Raw genomic sequence first — 19,758 nt, forward strand, 5'->3', positions numbered from 1 at the left:
TTTTGTTTACTAAAATGCAGTGGGGAACAATCCTGATATAGAAGGGTGCTCAGCTAGATTAGATGTGGTGGTGTTTTGCTTTCTAACTTTAGTGGTTTATCCTGTCAGACTTTATAACTGCTGTTGCACATTGAGCTGTCCACAATGACTCCTAATTGTTTTTCTCAGAAGACTGGACTAATTTGAACTCATCAAGTATTTAGATAAAAATCATTCCTTCTTGTGTGCATTATGTTATATTTATTTGCATTTCATCTGCTGTTATATTACTTGATTAGTTTTCTAATTTAGTTAGAGCTTTCTAGAAACCTTCTCTATTCTCCGTAGTTTTTACTAATCCGAATAATTTCTTACTCCTCACAAATGCTATTTTACTGTCTGCTTCCATCCTGCAGAGCACTAATTAGTGTTAACCATTGTTCTTATGTGCAGTATATACTTATATACTACGTGGTTAACTACTTCCCTCCCCGAGTGAGCATCTTGACTATCTAAATGTTACTCATGAGATAAAACTCTTCAAATCATCAGAGACTTGCAGAAGTAATCACTTCTTCTGGACTATATGCCTGAAGCTTTCCATCTCCAGTTGTTTGTAAAGGAAATAAAGTGCTTAGCAAGAGGGTAGGGAAAGGTTTTTCTGTAAGAAGTGCATGGACATCAGACCTCTAGGGAAGTTTTGTCCTTAAAAGTAACCGTGGGCTTCTGATAATGAAGTTTCACTAAAGTACAATATAAAAAGGGAGACACTACCCACATATCAAGTGTAAAATTTAGGTTATACCAGTGTTACGTTTTATATGCATGTATACATTTTTACACTATAAACAATATTTTACTCTACAGTGGAACTGTATAATCCTTATAAACCTTATAATGCCATGGATACATCACCGTTGAAATCACTAAAAAATTATATAAACCCAGTCAGCTGGTGGTTAGTTTAAATACATATTCTTCTGACAGTAGAGATAAGCTTTTTTTTCATTCTTATTTGAGCATAAGAGAAAAGGAAATAAACTATTTTAAGTGGGCATGTTCTAAACCCAGTGGTTGGTTGGTGATGGGAGCAGAAGAGGCAGCACTAGTGTAGAAGATGGGTGTTTGGCTAATCACCTTGCTCCAGCTAACGAGCTCCAGAATGCTTATGTTTTACAAGGTAGCAGAGGTCCAGCAACAGGCAGCTTCTCCCAGGTTTATTTTATTTTCATGCAGATCAATAACATTGAGAGAATGGACGATAGTTCTGGAAACCATTTTGCCCTCTCTCTGTAGTCTGTCTCTGATGCCCCGTATCTTCCTTTTTTTAATATATATATATATATATTTATATATATATAATTTCTTTCTGTATCCAATAACTCCTTCCTTACTCAGGTAAGATAAATTGTGACTTCCTTATTTGTCAAACAAGCTGTATCTACTTCAAAATCTTTTCTTTAATAACAGGAAGTATCTGAAGGAGCGTAGCATCACTCTTTTTCTTGAACTCGAGCAGTTCCAAATAATTGTACAATAACAAAGGAATAAGAATGCAGAGTGTGGGTGATGGCAAGTTGGTTTTCAGTTGGCTGTCACACACAGCAAAGGGGAGGAAAATGGGAGGTCTGTTTTGGGATATTTGATTCTGAAGCTGGGAGATGTTTTTACTAGTCAGAACCTGTTTCTGAGAGGTTGGTGAAGTAACATTTAATATTCTTTACACATGAAGTCACTTGAGTTGTTGCACAAAACTACCTGATCGAGGAAAGCAGATGCTCCGTGTCTTGTTTGCTGTCTGAACAAATAGAATTTCATCTGATCTTTCCCAAAGGAAAGCTGAAGAATCACAAGCAGGTCATAAAGTAAACTGAAAAACAATCATTACTGGTGTTGAGCTAAGAGCTCAAAATGGAGACATTCCTTGTAATTAGGTACATTCCATTCATTTATGACTTTTTCCTTTCTTCATCACCTCTGCAGCAACTCTTACAAAGTATATTATAATATTTTATTCTGAGTTCAGTGTCAATAACTCAAAAAAAGAAGGATTTTACAGTTTTGCTTTTTTTTTTGGTTGAAGTAGTACAAAATGTCAAAAATTAGAAGGAAGGTCACAGTGGAAAATACCAAGACCATATCCGATAGCACATCCCGAAGACCCAGTGTGTTTGAAAGACTTGGACCCAGCACAGGAAGTACTGCAGAGGTGAGTTGTGAAAGTATTTTTCTTTTCCTCCCCACCCCAGCATCTTCTTTTCCAGGACCTAGATGGTGGGAAAGAGTAGTTTGCCAAATACTCAGATGTCACTGTTGTTAGTTATGATGAAAAGAACTCCTTAATACCCGGATGTTCAAAATACTAATATTAGACTTTTCAAATAACGTATATTGTCCCAGCATTTAGAGAGGAGCAGTAGTACTGTGCATTAAAATAGTATTTTCACCAGCCTAAATTCTTTGCCAGACCTGATGTTCATTGTTGATTTTTTTTTATTATGATTTTTTTATATGAATGAAATTACTGGTGGACAGAACTTACAGATAAATGGGAGTTAATGTGGAGTCATTTGTTTGTTCTGCCACACTCACACCAATGGTATTTCCAGAAATGAGTGTGAAATTCACCCAGTGATGTCTGTCTCTTAGACACAGTGCCGTAACTGGCTGAAGACTGGCAACTGCCTCTATGGGAACACATGTAGATTCGTACATGGCCCTTCACCACGAGGTAAAGGCTATAGCAGCAGTTATAGAAGGTAAATCAAGAACTCGCTTTGAATTCTTCACATGCTATAGGAAAATAGCTTTTGCAACTATGTCGTCTGTTTTTTAAAAGAAAGAAAGAAATGAAATGCTGTGGTGTGCCTAATGGTATGTTTTAGCAATAACCAATTGCATTGTGAAGCTGCTCAAAACAATTGATTTTGCAACTTGCAGTAGGTTTTCCCAGGATTTTTTTTGTATATGGCTTAAAAAAAATTAAAGGAGTTTGCTGGATGCAATTAACTTCTTATGTTACCTGAAATGGGAATTTCAGGTACCTTAATGAATGAATTATTATTTACATACTGCCACTGCAGCTTCTGATGTGTGCTTCTGTCCAGTACTAAATTGCTGGTTTGCAACTACTTACAGCAGTACTCACAAACTTGCAGCCCTTCTGCCCTCATCATATTGTTTGTTGAGTACAATGTTAATCCTTTTTCTCTAGATGTGGAAAAAACACTTCTCTACAAAAAGTAGATTCGTTACTATATCTGCCAGGTGTACGACAAGTATCCTGTATTGCAAGAGATGCTCAAAAAGCTGATATTTGAGAAGAGAATGCATTTTATATGATTCTTCTTACATCATTATCTTTATGAAGGGTTGTGTTTCTCAGTGTCCATTGTGTGGCATAAACACTATGCCTGTTAATAGAAACTAAACATAGCAAGAACAGTGAAGACTGACTGCTCTAAAGAGCAATCAAGTCTGCATAGTTTCCACCTGGTGCTTCTTTTTATGAACACTTCACCTTTTACAAGTAGTGATGCTTCATAATGCTACAGTAAGGTCAGTTACTTTTTATGGATGGGCACACTGGAGCATCAAAGTTGGGAAACTTTGTGAAGGTCAATCAGGAAGCTTGGCATAAGGTTCTAGTTCTCTTGCTGTGCTGAACTCTCAGGATGATCCTGGTTTTGCTCCTTTGATCTTCTACTGCTTCTAAAGAGGTAGCAGCTGGGTTACAAAATACCTCACTGAGCCTAATGTTCCTTTCAGTGTGCAAAGGATCTTAACTCTGTTCTGTACTGAATATTCCAAATAGGAAAAAGGGGTGATTTACTCAAAGATTACATTTAAAAACAAATACATATTGGATGTCATTTTTCACATTGCTTTCAGTATTTGGAACATTCAGTGTAGCCTTTTGCTTGGTAATTTGCAAAAAAGAAGTCACATTTCTTTGCTAGCCTAAGGCTTAGTTTTTTGCTTTACCATTATCACTGACATTTAAGACTAATGTTGGTTTACTTCTTTCTATTACTAACTTTTCCTCCTGTTAGGATTATATGAAAAAGTCAAATAATAGGTCTTGTTGCTTGCTTGCCTGATGTGTTTAAAAAAAAAAAAAAAAAAAAGTAGAAAAAAACACCTGCCCATCCTCATACCCAAACTGACAGAGGCTAGACACAGAAGAAGCTGGCTTGTGTACATTGCAGAATTTTGGTATTTTTCATGCCACTTAACAGACACATCTACAAATATTTTCTAGGTATTTTAAATGCAGGTTTATTGGCTTTTGCAAGTCAAGCTATGTCAAGCTGTTTCTGCATCAGTTCAGTCAGAGCATTGGACGTACAAGCGGGGGGCTATGTTCTTGGGAGCCAGACATATTTAGCTGGATCACGCGGGGAAATGCACTGCTGGGTCTTGCAGTTGGGGTGCCTTTGGACCCAGACTGCAATTATAGATCTGCTAGTATAGAATAGCTCAAATATAGGAAGAACCGTCCACTTGCAGTGAGTACTGCTAGCCAGAGCTCAGCTTGTCTGTCTCATTCCACCAGAATTAAGTGGTTGGATTTAAAAGCCCGACCAAATCATCAGTAATAGTACATAAACCTGAAAGATTTTGAAGAGGACAAATATTGTACATGAAACTGAAAAACTGGGCAGTATTTCACAAATGTTGAATTATAATATGTACATTAGACACTAATAACTTTATGTATGTAAATACATACACAGGTACACACACAGACTCATAAAATTAAATTTGTTGAAATAAATCAGTGTGTTCCTGATATTTTGGGGTAGGTAAGGAAATAAGTAGTGAGGAGGCACAGTTGTGACATACTCCAGTTCTCCATAGACAGCTTGCTGAACTGTTGCAGTTGAACAGCTGAAAACTGTTGAGCTGTTGAAAATGGCTTAACCCCACTACTTAGTTTGAAATGGTAAAATTCTCTTTGTAGTTTTATTGATGTGTGAGCATTTCACACGAAACAGTAATTGAAGATAATTTTTTTCTTTAGTAGCTTTGCTCTTTCAATGTATGGCATGATGTGCGGAGCCTTTTTTATGAAAGGCTCTACTGTTTGCAGCCTAGCCTCATCTCAGTAAAGTTAACATTGTAAAAAAGTCTGTTAATAAGCCAGCTTAATTTCTGTGCATTAAGCCAGAATATCTGAAAAAAAAGTCATGGCTTCCTAAGTAATGATATCTTAAAATTTTAACAAAACTTCAGTCTAGTAGAAGGTAGTAGAAGACTGTTTTGACTTCTGTCGTGCTTTTTGTTTGGTTTCAGTTACCTTAATTTTGCTCCAGTGCTATTTCACGGGGCTATAAAAAATAACTTCATTTCTAAAAAAAAATAAAATAAAATAAAAATAAAAATAAATATATAATTATTGTGGTTCTTTGGTGACTTTAATGATCTTAAAGTAGACTTGAATAATGCTATAATAAACTAAGCATTTTCAGCATTTTCTTCCCTCCTTTCCACACTGGAAAAGGTGTAAGTGGAGAGTGAAATTGTTTGAATATGTTATTTTCACTCAGCTAGGTAATTTGCTGGTGGGGAGAAGATATTAATAGTACCACAGTATCTTCTGTCTCTAGCAAGTTCATAGTCTACCTTCTGTGCAAGTCTTCTTGCTTTTCTCTTTCAGCTCTCTCTCTCCTCTCCTTCCCCCCCAGGAATTACTGTTTTTGAGGAAGAGTGTTACTAATACATTATCCACAATTTCTTTGCTCTTTTTTTTTTCACAAATCCAGATCCTTTGTGCCATAGCTAGAATATTAATAATTAACTGAACCCAAGGCATTGAATTGCCTATTTTATATTGGCAGACACTTTGTTGAGGTTGCTCATGGTTTGGGATGCTTCAGGGAGTTAGTCTTGATAATGCAAAGGAATTATGTTTCCAGACTTAATAAAATACTTTGAATCATAACCTATGCTAAAGCTAGATACTTGAAAAATGCTAGTCATGAATGGAAGAAACATACCTTGCTTATATTTGTATGCTGGGTATTATTTGATCAGTGTTATTGCCAAAAGAAACAACATTCTACTGTGTTGTACCTCTCCTTTGATCTAGATTGACCTGTATTTACAATTTCCTGAAGAATTAAATGTATTTAAAAATGACAGCAGTCACTGGTCTTTTTCGTCTTGGATCCTATCACATTTAACATCGTGATGCAATTTAAACCATTAAATATGGAAACCACTCCAAAAAAAACGAGAGGGGGGAAATTGAAACGAATTAGCGTACATCCAATGTATGCAATTTGAAACTGAAAATATGTTATTAAGTCAAATATTTTTATGCAAAATCTGAACGAAAGTTGACTCGTGGTTTTTGTGCCAGAGGAATGGATGGGGAAGACAACAGTTTCTAAATGGAAACGTTAATTTAGTTTGGAAAATGAAGCACATGTAAATGTCATTATTAGTTCGCTAGGGGAACGTTGGTATCTCTTTATGGTTCTTTAATGGAAATTAATATGTATGGGTCCTGTACCTCCACAGAACCCTCTCCCATAAGAATCTGTAATTATGGCTAACAGCCATCACAGAAGCAACAAACTCAATATCTACCTAGATTTATATGAAGAATAAATTGCTTTCTTGAACCAAAAGGTCATTTGGAGCATCTCCTACATCCCCTTTGATTATGAATGTGTCTAAATGCGAGTGTTATTCTCTTTTTAACTCCTAAGGGGTAGAAGAATTAGTTGATCTGTGATTCAGGGAATTAAATATATAGATATCTTGTAGCAATATATGCACCCTCTCCCTTTGCACCTCAGTAATAGCTGTTACAGAAGATGCACTATAAAGTTATATGACTAGTAGAGTAGTTCCATTATTTAAAAAAAATAAGGAATAATTATACTATTACAAAATGGAAAATAAGTAGGATCTGCAAAAGAAAATTTTTGATGTTCCACAACCTGCTTTTCTTTGTCCTTGTCATCTCAAGGTCACAGAAAGAGAGCAGCTAGATCTCAGCTGGTGGACTTCACCCATATTGGAGCTGAGCTTCAGTATGGCTGTTTTGGCCAGTTTACAGTTGTTTGACTCTGTTTTAATTTTTATATATGTAAATAAGTGTGTGGGTGTTTATGCGTATGCACATACACATACATGCAACATAGATAAAAGCAATATAGTTCAAATTATGGAAAAGACTAGAGATACCTGGAAAGACTGACTGTGAAATGGATTTGCATGTTAGAAAAAGATTTGTTATGGATAGGATCACCTGAATTGATCAGGAATGATAACTGAACCGTAATGTATTTTTCATCCTAGAGTCAAGTCTTCCTGGTCTGGAAGAGGTTTCTTACTAGAATGCTTAAACTTGTTAGAATTTAATATTTTTCTTCATCCTCATAACTTTTTGGGTGGATGGTTTAGATTTTTCTGTATATGTTGATAACAAAAATAGTTAAAAGTGAAAAATAGTTAAAAGATAGTATTGATTTAAAAGTAATCCCATAGAACTGGTTATATTGTGTTTCTGCGTTATCCAGGTCGCCAGAAAGGCCAACTGGGGATCTTCGAGAAAGAATGAAGAACAAACGTCAGGACGTTGAGGCTGAGCCACAGAAACGAAATACAGAGGAATCCTCCTCTCCTGTTAGGGTAAGAATGGAGTCTGCAGAACTCCAGAATCACTCCATAGCGTTTGGGCTGTGTGTCCTAGAAACCTGGTCGTGGTGACTTGTAACATTTAAAATGTTTTACGATTCGGTCATTTTGTATATAGTATGTGGCATATTTTGTTATAAAGTGTCTTAACAAATGTGTTATTTTAATTATTTGCAATTTTCTATCACTTTCCGATCTGGTTTCAGAGATTTTTATAAATTCCACAAGCTGGAAAATGTTATGAATACTGATACACAGGGATTTAGTAACAGTGCAACTTGTTAATACTATCAAAAAAAAGTATTAACTTCCAATCATTCATGTTTTTTTCACCCATATACCTTCATATCCATCATTTACCTGCATCCTGACTGCAGTTGCATTTTTTCTGTCCCGAATTCCCTTTTGATAAGACCGTGTAGTTGTACTGCATCAATTCCCCTTCCGCCTTATGTACTCATTGACCATCTCAAATGCTCACTTTTGGATTTTGTAGAAAATTGATTCATTATCATTTTCACTTTCTAAGCATCTTTCTGCATCCTAATCCGCCCCCCCAAACAGCAGAAGCTACTTTTTAAAAACCTGTGTTATCTGTTCCTGCACTGATGTTACAAAGGGGCAGAGCTGGTAGCATGACACTGCACCCATGTAACGATAGCATGACCATGTCCCTCATATTTTCATCATGTGTTTTTTTTAAGACTGTCATCATAAAAACAACAGTTAAAAGTTCTTTGTGAAAGTTTGATTTTGCTTCTGCAGATATTAATGGCATTCTCTTTTTTTTTTCCTCAAACAAGTCTGTTTCTACTTGCTGTGTAAAATGGATTTTGTCAGGTGTACAGAAATCAACAGCAGCTGTTATCATTAAATTAACAAAATGACTTAACCTTTCAATCATGTTTTCAGTTGCTGTTAATTTGCGCAAAATTTCAGCCTTTTTTTTCTTAAATATGTTTCTTTTCTAATAGCTTGATCAAACTGTTTAGTTGCTGAGACTACGAATGGTGGAAAAAGTGTTTTTTCCAACCATCATCAGCAATTTACTATGTTTTTTTTCTTCCTGGATGCAATCTTAATATGGGTGTCATTTTTACTTTTGACTTCCACTGATTTTTATAGTGGGCTACTAAAGTAACAATAAAATACTCTTAAAAAAACCAACCCCCCAAATGAGGTGAATTGGAAGGATCAAAAGGAATTGGAGAATTAGTGGGTCTGTTAAAGTACTAGACACTTATTTACAGGATAAGTTGCTGCAGAGGAACCTTCTCTCTGCAATACATCTCATAAAAGGTTCAGGAAATCACTGAGCCTTCCTATTGATTGTATGGAGGCAACTATGAAAAGCTGGGATATCCAAAGAAAAGATTCTGGAACAAGTAGAGGAAGAGGGACAGCCGTCAACAGTTGTGTTGCAAAGGACCAGGAGTGCTAAAAGGACAGAAGACTGAAGTGGCTGAACTGCTAGCAAAAGTCTTGCTCCATCATTGAAGCTGTTACTGTGATGGAGACCTAGTGATTGACAGTTTCATCTCTTCTTAAAACTTCTGGGATAACTGAGGAACTGCATAAGAAATCTTAACTTTGCTTGAAATAATGATGAGTAGCTGGTTCCATGAAAAGTTTTGTAACTGTGGCTTTAAAGAAGAAGAGAGAAAGCAAAAACAAGCAAGCAAAAAAAGGCAAAAGAAATAAAAAAAGGGAGAGAGCAGTGCTCCCCCCACAACACTTGTGCTTCACCAATCTCATAAGTTGAAACTGAAACAGAGTACTGGCTGGAAGAGATCTGTTTGAAACAGATGAAATCCTAAGTAGCTTCTTTGGAAATAGAGCTTTTGGGGACCTATAAGCACTCAGAATAATAGGTATAATCTTAGTGGGTTTAGAGGCCGTCTAAAGGGAAAACGTTAGATGAGCTTCAGACTGATGAAGTTACAGAGGATGCTGTGGAGCTTCATCTAAATAGCTTTTTTATTTAAGAATGGGGGAAAAATGTGGCAGATGCAGACTTTGCTGAAGATAGAAAATATTAGCTGAGTTTAATAAAAATGTGAGGAATGACATAGGGCTTGGGAAGGAGATAGTTGTGAGGAGTACAAGGTTCGTGTGCCACTGGTTTTGGCAAATGCAAGGTAATGCACGATGAAAGAATTAATAAAAACCAAAAACTGTTGAGTAAAAAAATTAAAAGTAAATGAAACCACTTGGGAGAAAAAAGGTATTGTGGACAGCTCAATGCAAACTTCTGCTTGAAGTGCAGTTGCAGTATCAAGTACATATGTAAAAATGGAAGAGAAAATGATCAATATTGTGCTGTAAAAATTCACGATCCACTTTTATTTGCATGCTCTTTGGTTATGATCACCCATGTGTAAGGAAATGTAGTCAAAGAAGATCCTTTTGAAGTCGGCAAGGAGGTGGGAATGACCCATGAGAGGAGAAGGAAGGAGATGTGAATGCATATGATGTATAGTTGAGAGAATGTAAATCAGATGCGTCTTATTCCTACTTTATCCCAGTAGAAACAATGGCAGTTTGGAAATGGCAGAGGGAAATACTGTTTACCATAGAGATAATAATTCTGCTGATTGCCACAACATACAGTCAAAGATATGAGCAGCTTTCACAAAAAACTGAGACAGTTTAACTAGTATAAAATGTTTTTAGAAGAATGAGAGTTCTTGTAAAGAAGATTTTACTCTTGAGAGGGTAAAATCTGTCTATCTTTAGGAAGAAATTTCCTATGTAGACAGCTTATTATAGAGTATCCTTTATTATTTCTTCATAACTTGCACTGTTATTTCCAGAGACAATATGCTGCATTGCATGGACAGTAACACTGAACTCAGTTGCTTCAGTGCTCTTAGATTTCTGTTTGGAATTATTTTAGTGCTGTACGTTAGTGTATCAAATGTGCTACAAGTAATTAGATAAGGTTCTTATATTTAGTTGAAATTTGTCATGTTGAAATTTCTTTGTTTGGAGAAGGCAGCTAATTTGCAGGCATTCGAAGTATTATCTAAAACAATTTTTGTGAGATTTGTTGGAAGAAAAAGTGGGAAGAACTTAATTTAGCTTTAGGTGAAAGGTGGCTGTAAGAAAAAAAAAATTGCTTGCGTGTTTCCTACCTCCATGCTTTTTGTCCTGGTGGCTTGTGAGTGACTGGCTGGAAATGGGCATCATCTTCCATCTGTGAAAAGGAACCCAGATCTGCCCATTTCAGGGAAGTTTCAGATTCATTTCCTTGAATATTTTTGTTATATGGCAGTAGTTTACCCTATAAGGATATTATATGTAGATCAAAATAATATCGTTCTTACACCAGAGATTCTCTCTACAGTTCTTACTTGCCTGTTCTAGATTTAAATGAATTTATGCTTTTAAATTAGTTCATGCTGCCACTACTTGTGCATATGCTGACAAAACTTCTGTCTTGTAAGAGCTGTGCTCTAGAGGAGTGTTAAGAATATTCTATCCATCTGTAGTGGCAAGATAAAGCTTGACTAGAAGTGTGTTTTGCAGACTGCATGAATCCTTTGGTACTCAGCCAAAATCTTCTGCCTTTAATGGGAAATATGTTCAAGTAGTCATTTAACCTTGTGCTGTGGGTGCTGATCACATCTTAGGAGGTGTGGATGTTCACTTTAAGTAGACATTAATATAACAGGATTCAAGAATGTCTAGTTTTTCTCCTCCTTAAGTATTATTTCTCCTGAAATTCATCATGAATCGACAGTAATTTATACAACAATCTATAATATTATTATATTTTGTATTATTGGTATTAACCAATATTATTATACCAAGTTAGCCATGAGTGAGCAGTGCCCTCGTGGCCAAGAAGGCCAATGGGATCCTGGCTGCATCAGGAGGATGTTGCCAGCAGGTCAAGGGAGGAGATCCTGCTCCTCTGCTCAGCTCTGGTGAGGCCTCACCTGGAGTATTGGGGGCAGCTCTGGGCTCCCCAGTGTAAGAGGGATGTGGAGCTTCTAGAGAGGGTCCAGAGAAGGGCAACCAGGATGATTAAGGGAATGGAACATCTCTTTTATGAGGAGAGGCTGAGTGAGCTGGGCCTGTTTTCTCTGGAGAAGAGAAGGCTGAGAGGGGATCTGATTAACATGTATGAGTCCGTGAAGGGTGAATGTAGGGAGGATGGGGCCAAGTTCTTCTCAGTGGTGGCCACTGACAGGACAAGGGGCAGTGGGTGTAAGTTGCAACACAGGCAGCTCCATCTCCATGTGAGGAGGAACTTCTTTCCTGTGAGGGTGCCAGAGCCCTGGCACAGGCTGCCCAGGGAGGCTGTGGAGTCTCCTTCTCTGGAGATCTTCCAAACCCGCCTGGATGCCGCCCTGTGCCCCGTGCTCTGGGTGTCCCTGCTGGAGCAGGGGTTGGACTGGATGATCTCTAGAGGTAAATAGTTTACAGGTATATCTGAAGTACATATGGTACCTTCAAACACAGATTAAAGCTCTTGATATTTTTTGATTTTGGCTCAGGAAGGGCAAGGGACAGACAACATTTCTAATGCATAAGATGATAGGTAAGGGTATGAATTAAATATTTGCTCGTTAACCAGAACAGCACATAGTACGAGGGGACAGACAGAAACAAATGCAACAAAAGGAATTTGAAGAAGACTTTTTGAGAAATTTCAAATATATGTTCTGAAATATCATAACTTAAATTCCTGATTTGTGTGCCCCAAGAAAATAACTCGAGAATGTCCAATTGGAGACTTTTTTTTTTTTTTTTTTTTAAGATACTGTGTTAACACCAGGATCTTTTCTCATGGCAACCAAACTGAAGTTGATTAGTCTGTTATGGGCTTGGTCAAGTTTTTATGACTTGTAAAATAGTATGTTGGCATAAAAATTCTCTACTCACTTCACCTATATTCAATAATTACAATAAAATTCCTTTCGTAGACATTTTGTTCCCAGTTCTTCTGTAGAAGTGTGGTTGCCCCACTACTTTTGCTACCGAATCTCTCCACTGAAGGGAGAAAACACAGGCCAACATTTCAAGATCCTTATGTTTAATTATGAGTTTGGAGATCTAGGCAAGATGATGTTCAGTTTGTGTATGAAATTTAACATGGCTATAACTTAATAAATTGCATTGGACTTGAAGCTTTCTGACTAAGCTGTTCCTGCTGTGTTGCTGAGTTATTTTATAAATTCTTTGAGAAGCTTTTTTTAAAAGCAGCACATAAAGGATGTCTTAACATGTGTGTTTCAGTTGGCTAATAAAAAATAGTGTTGGGTTAATAGGAACTAGTATTTGCACTGAAGAAATTGCATTTGCTTATGTAGTAGGAGTCAGTTGGACTATACAGTAGCATTAAACAGTTTAGCAGAACAGTTGCAGGCAGCAGAGAAGGCAGCCTAGAAAATTCTCTGAAAAAATGGCTGCAAGCCAGGCTGGTTGATGAAGTCAGAAATGTTCTCAGCTCAACAGTGTCATTTTCTCTTCAAGTAACTTTGGAGCTTAGCACAGCTCTTGTTCTTAGACCCGAGTGCCTTTTTGTGCGTGTTATGATTGTGGCTTCCCTGCTGTAACTTGTCTGGAGTTGGTGTCAGAGAAACTCATGTGACTGCTCAGGTTAGAATCTGGTGCGTGATTTAAGAGATCCTGTCCTGAAAAAGAAGAAAAACTAACTTTCTTTTCCTTCCTACTCTACAAGCTGTGTTTAGATAAACTTGGCCTGAATTAGTTCTTTAATATATGAAGTTCCTTTGTTCTTGTTTTTTTTCGAAATCTTCTAAGACTTCAGATAGGATCTGATGTGCTTAATGCATCTCATGAGGCTTGAAGTTATTTGTACATTGTAAGATTTCTTTCAGTTGACTAGGTGAGATATAAGCAATGCTTGTTATGTCATTGTGAATATAATTGAACTAACGATAAGTTGTTAATATCACTAATGAAAAGGAAAAGTTGAATTTTACTCACTTATGAGTGACTGTCCATAATGTTTTATTATTTCTGTACTATATTTCTAAGATGACTGCTAGGATTGAATCAAGCAAAGATCATATTCCCAATAAGGAATAGCTAGTGAAATTCTCTGGAATATTCTTTTCTTGGCATAAAAACAAGGGGTCCCACACATGAAAACTGAAGAATCCCCAAAGACAGAATAAGGGGAGATGAGGAGTCAAAAGGAAATGTGTCAGACTTTCATTATGCTCTTTCTGGTTTCCTACTTAATAAATGAACCTGAGATACTTCTGGGTTTGGTTGTACCTTTTTCTTCCTTGTGAGTAGTGAAAAAGCTTTATCCTTTATTCCACTCAAGTCCAAGTAAGTTGTCTGGAAGGATATTGCTTGGGCAGAGGCAGTGATCCTACTAACATTTAATAGGAGAAGAAAGAGAGCTCGCCTACAGTTGTTTCCGTGTAAGAGCGGGCTCTGGTTTCCTTAGGTGTCTGCAGGACCACCTGCCAAATGCAAATATGCTACTGCAATCGTTAGACTTGATTAATAACTCTGAGCCAGTGCAAGTTCAAACCTAAAACTATTGTCAGAACTTGATCCTTTCGTGTTACCTTTATTTTTTTTAACTCGTACTCCTGCCAGCCAAGGTTCTCTACTATTTTTTTCCTTCCCTCTTTCCCACCTTCTTATCCTCTGTATAGTTATGCAGACTCATCTGCCTTGAAAACAGATATTTACAGCTGAGAGCTCTTCCTCAAGCTATTAAAAATACACTGTTTAAATGCTCATTAAACTCCTGGTATTATTAAAGTGATCTTTCAGTTCCCATTTTAAACCTGAGTCTCTGTGATGTTCTCGATTCTTGCCCTGCCTTTATACCTTCCTGTTTTATGGATCCCTTCTTCTTGCTTCTCCTCATCTGCTACTTGCATACAGATTGTATGAAATTGCAGTAGAATATTTTGCCTGTACAGTCTCTGCACATTTAGGAAGGAATTTGATCAGCAGACTAAAGGGGAAAAAGACATTTTTACTATGAAAAAAAAATCCATGTAAAATATACCTGCTTCAGGTTTCTTTTTAAAAAAAACTTGTTTAATTCAGCATTTTTCCCTTTATAGAAAGAGTCTTCACGAGGAAGACATAGAGAAAAGGAAGACATTAAAATTACAAAAGAAAGGACACCAGAAAGTGAAGAGGAAAATGGGGATTGGGAAGCAAATAGAGAAGGTAAGTGCAGTTAAACCAGTGGTCCACCATACAGTTCAAGTATTGCACAATTATAGGACTGTCAGTAACGCAGAGTGGTTAAAGATTCAGTCTCTAAGCAACATACTTTTATGAGGTGGCCTTAAACATCTATTTTTGGAGACTGTCAGAGAAGCAGTCTGAGTTAAACTGCTGAAATAGAAAGCCAACTTCTTTGGAAAATGGACGCTTTTTTTTGAGTTTTGTACAAGTTACTTGGCCATTGCATCCTCAGTGGCTGAACCTTTCACATCAAGCTCAGTAGTTGAATCCATTTGACATCCAAAGTTGTTTTTCTAAACTGATCATATTGGGAAGATAGCAGATAGCATATAACTCATTTGAAACCTAAGGGCAGCAAGGCAGCAGGGTTTTGGTTTTTTTGTTTTTTTAAACAATTTGTACTGGTGCAGACTGTCTCATTTAGGCAGACTTAACTAGAATGAGTGTAAAAGCTGAAGGTAGAGTTGGCAAGCTGTTCATCTTCCAGCTTAATGAAAAGCTTTTAAGTTTGCGTTACTGCTCTCTTTTGGGTAGTTAAAAGATGTTTTCATTGACCATGGTGTTGATAACTCATCCTTTTACTGTGCAGACAGTTGAGAGGAAAAAAGTCTTGTTTTCTCTCTCTTTTTCTTTTTTTTTTCCCTTCAGAGAGTCTCCCATTTAATCTGGCAACTTAATCTGGCAGTGAAATTATGACAGTTTCTAATGAAGTTGGGTGTTTGCCTAGTTTCGTAAGCACCAGTGTTTCAGAAGTAGTTACAATATTAGAAGAAAACATAGGAGTCACGATGTAGATTTGAGGGTTCTTTCTACCAAAAACTGTGGCCAAATGACCAGTCCTTTTTCTAGAGTTCACTCCTCTTGTGTAAAGCAAGACACTAGATATAAGTAATTGTATAAAACACATTCCTGCATTGTATTAAAGCTTCTTATGACTCTCAGTCTATCAAAATGCACAGATACTGTATGCTTAACACTTTTGGTTTACGCTTCTGTTAAATTGGAAGTTCTGGGTGGAAGTAAAATGGGGACAGAGAACACAAACCTCTAAGCAAAGAGGTTTGTGTTAAGCACTTGGGAGGAGGAAGCAGCTGTTGTATATTGAAAGATAATGGAAGTAACTTTAAATTATTGTGCCTAAAATTTTATGCAATGCTGTGGTAAGAATTTCCTTCAAATTATAGAGATCATCAGCATTATGTTGCAGCTTAACCTTTTATGGCGGCTTGAAGTCAGTTTTGCCTAAACATGTAAATGTAATTGTTAGTTGCTTGTTACTTGGTTGTTTTGTAGTTGATGATAAAGTAAGAAATGAAGATTTTAATAAATGTAGAAAATAGGCGTTCAATAGTCCGTGTGCCCCAGGAAAATACAAATAAACAAAGCCACTGAAATATCTTGAGTCAATTTAGATATAAATAATCTATTTGTGAAATGAAGCTTTGTCAAAAATTTCATGGAATAGGTAGTATTTCTATAGTATCTATTGTAAGTGTTTTTAGAAGCCATTAAAGCAATAGTAACCACATTCTTTGTTGTACTTTGAGGTGTTTTAGGATGTTTTCTTCTGCTGCTATTTCTGTTACTCTCATGAAATCCAAAAGAAATACTCTTTTTCCTCAGGATTTCTAATTTTCAGTCCTTCCTACACTTCAGCTTTCTAGGTGGTTTAATATGCTCTGTCGTGTGGCATGTATGTCTGCAGATAGAGTCTAGTTCAGAAAGGCTTACAATGTAAATCTTTAATTGCATAAATATGCACTTGGACAGTCTTAAGCCTTAGACATTGAACCTTTCATCTTAAGAATTCTGGGTTGGTTTGTTTGTTTTTCCAAATTGGTGTTCATAATAGTTACAGCCTCTGACATGGAAGAAATAGAATTACAGCCTGTTAAATTGCAATAGGTGTTAAATAGGGAGAGAGATGGACTGTGAAAATATATACTGTTAGGAGCTGCATTTACCCATAAGCAGCTCCCATGCATTCATGACTTATAACAGGAATTTATGTATTGTGCATAGTAATTCCAAAAGCTTTATTAACACTAAAGAAAGCTTAATGGGACCATCTTTTTTTTTCTTTGACAGTCATTTTCTCCAATTTCTTTCTGAGCATCGAATTTAAATAACTAAGCAAAATAAATATGAACAGAATGTGTAAAACTGCCTTCTTTTTCAAGGTGATTTCAGTTGCCTGATTTGAACAGTGAGATATTGACATGATTTACAAGGAAAACTGGGCGAAATAAGTCTTAATAATGCTTTGAAACAGAAATAAACTATGAAAGAGCATTTTCTTTCGGGGAAAGAGCTCATGCAGATGTCTCTTAAATTACTTTACAATTAAATCTACAAATAGATTTTAAAAGTGATTATTATTATATGGGATACTTGATTAAACAAGAATCTTTTGTATCATGTTTCACTATATAAACCTGTTCCGTGTGATTTCTCATTTAAGTGCTGTGCATATTTTGGGGGCTTTGTGATAGCAGTGTTTTTTCAATTTGTTGTTGCATAAATGTAAATAACTGGTTTATAGGGAAGTAAACTAGAAATATTGATTTTATTTTCTGTTTCTTCCTCAGTTTAGTAGTTGGTGCAAATCTCTAAAATGCATTAGAAAATCAATTTATTTTAAGTATTTTAACCATAGTTTGCTTGGATCTAACTGGATTTATTTCAAGTTTACACAGAATAATTGGAGAAGAGATTTTGGCTTGGCATCAGTGATCTACAGTTGCAGTTTAAGTACAGCAGTACTTAAAAGTTGCAGAAATATTAATTTCATATGTAATCTGTTTGCTAATTTATCTACCTTTTTTTTTTAATAAAGACTCTGATAATGGAGATGTTAATTATGACTATGACCATGAGCTGTCTTTGGAAATGAAGCGCCAGAAGATTCAGAGAGAACTCATGAAGTTGGAGCAGGAAAACATGGATAAACGAGAGGAAATAGTGATTAAAAAAGAGGTTTGTATTATGCAAATATCTATGCTTAAATGAATAAATCCCTTCATAGCTTTCTAATTGTTTCCTGGACAGTTTGAGCTTTCTATATTATAAATATGCTGTTGTGTTGCAAAGCAGTAAATAAATGGCATGTACCTGATGTCATACGTGACTTGGATTTTAGCTGCCAATATCTAATCAGTTTTCCAGTTCCATAACCAAATTCTCCCTGTTGTGGAGTCAGTTGTTAAGTGGACACAAAATTTGTCCAGTAACCCAGGTATGTTTTCTAATAATGTAGAACTAATGGGACTTTTTTACAGAGATGAGGTATGTGGGGAAATACAAGGCATAACTTTTGCGATGTTCTTTATCCAGCATTTTGTGTAGTAACAAACTAGAGTAACAGGCAAAGCTGTTCCCAAAGTAAGTGTTAGAAGACCTACAATTTAGAGAATAATTTAAAAAAAAAATAGAATTTGAAAGAAGGCCTCTCTTTTTTTTCAGAGGATTAACTCTTGTCTTTGGCTATCCAGTATGTCTGGTGCCTTAATATTTTCATGTGCTATAAAGATTTCTGGTTTTGTGAAAAAGTGTGACTTAACTATAAAAATAAACTCAGCATATAATTATACAGGAGCTAAACCCACAACATTTGTGTTTTGTGGTCTATCCCACTAAATTTTAACAGAACCATATTCTAACTAGTATTTATTTCCTCTGGGGAGCTTTTATTGCAGGAAGGAATAGAAAAGAAGTTATAGGATGCATATAATTATAGATTCCAACTGGTTGTCATAAAACTTTTGCAGAGTAAATGTACAGCTTGTGTTCCATATGCCATACAGCAGAGGGTGTGAGCTGTAAGGACCTCTATACATCCATGGCTTTGTTCCCTGTCTTGCTTGCATTACTGGTGTATTCTGTCCTGGAATATGAGTGAGAACAGAGGAAATATTAAGGGCTGGAATTGGTCTGGAGACTACTTTTTCAGACAAACTGGAATGCTACCCAGGATATTACTAATTTTGAATATAATGTCTTTAAATATTGTTTAGTTACAGTTTTTGCAGTGTGTTAGGGTGTGTCATCTTCTCTTTACACCTCTCTCTTGCCTTGGATCATCTTCATTTTATGGTGTTTTAGAAAGCTAATAAACTGATTTGAAAATTGTGCTTGGTGTACTTGAGGTAGAATTGTAATCTGTTGATATCCAAGATCCAGACTGTTACTTTGTGCAGGCATTTGACATACGTGTGTTCATATAATGAAGCTTTTGGGCATCAAATATTATCATTTCTTTTATTCCTTTCTTCAAGATTTCCCCAGAGGTGGTTAGATCTAAACTATCACCATCTCCATCACCACGAAAGTCTAGCAAATCCCCAAAACGAAGATCCAGTCCCAAATCTTCCTCCTCAGCTAGCAAGAAAGAGAAGAAGGCATCTACTGTCTCTTCACCACTCTTGGATCAACAAAGGTCAGTATGGAGATGCATCTTGGAGAGGAGAAACACATTAATGTATCATTATAGTGGATTTCATAATTGACATAGTTTCTCATTTTCTTTGCTCCCACACTTACTGATTTTACAACTTGAGAGGAAGTTATTCCTCTGCCACTATTGCAAGGCTGTGAATCATCTGCTGGAGAAAATTAGTATATGCATGTGGTTTCTTGGCTAATTTCAAGCCTTATAGCTAGCTTTTTCTCTTTGAATGTCCTAGTCTCTGAAAGATGATGAGGAAATATTAATACTTTTACCAGAGGGGTTAGTTTTCTTTGATATGCTAGAGCCTGTCAGATAGCTTATCTGGGCTGAAATGAAGTAATTTTTAGTTTGATTAATTGCAAGTGTTCGATTTTCAAGGCAGAGAGTGGCTTGGAGTTGGCAGGGGCAAGGGAAAGGGTGAGATTTAAAAAAAAAAAAAAAAAAGAAAAAAAAAAAAAAAAAAAAAAAACCAAAAAAAAGCAAGGACT

At 36.3% G+C, this 19,758-nt stretch overlaps 1 protein-coding gene across 3 annotated transcripts in view; it reads left to right on the forward strand.

Annotated features, from left to right (window-relative positions):
- ZC3H13 (zinc finger CCCH-type containing 13) overlaps positions 1-19,758 on the forward strand; it is a 44,846-nt gene that overhangs the window by 3,667 nt on the left and 21,421 nt on the right. For all 3 annotated transcript variants that reach the window (XM_026042856.1, XM_026042857.1, XM_026042858.1), the window contains exons 2-7: positions 2,063-2,188; positions 2,629-2,738; positions 7,512-7,623; positions 14,694-14,802; positions 17,660-17,799; positions 19,098-19,258. In XM_026042856.1, the coding sequence (XP_025898641.1) occupies positions 2,072-2,188; positions 2,629-2,738; positions 7,512-7,623; positions 14,694-14,802; positions 17,660-17,799; positions 19,098-19,258 (749 nt within the window). In that variant the 5' untranslated portion in view covers positions 2,063-2,071. The remainder of the gene's footprint in view (positions 1-2,062; positions 2,189-2,628; positions 2,739-7,511; positions 7,624-14,693; positions 14,803-17,659; positions 17,800-19,097; positions 19,259-19,758) is intronic.

Source organism: Nothoprocta perdicaria, unplaced genomic scaffold (assembly GCF_003342845.1).
Source record: "Nothoprocta perdicaria isolate Ctin4 unplaced genomic scaffold, notPer1 scaffold_316, whole genome shotgun sequence".
Taxonomy (NCBI): domain Eukaryota; kingdom Metazoa; phylum Chordata; class Aves; order Tinamiformes; family Tinamidae; genus Nothoprocta; species Nothoprocta perdicaria.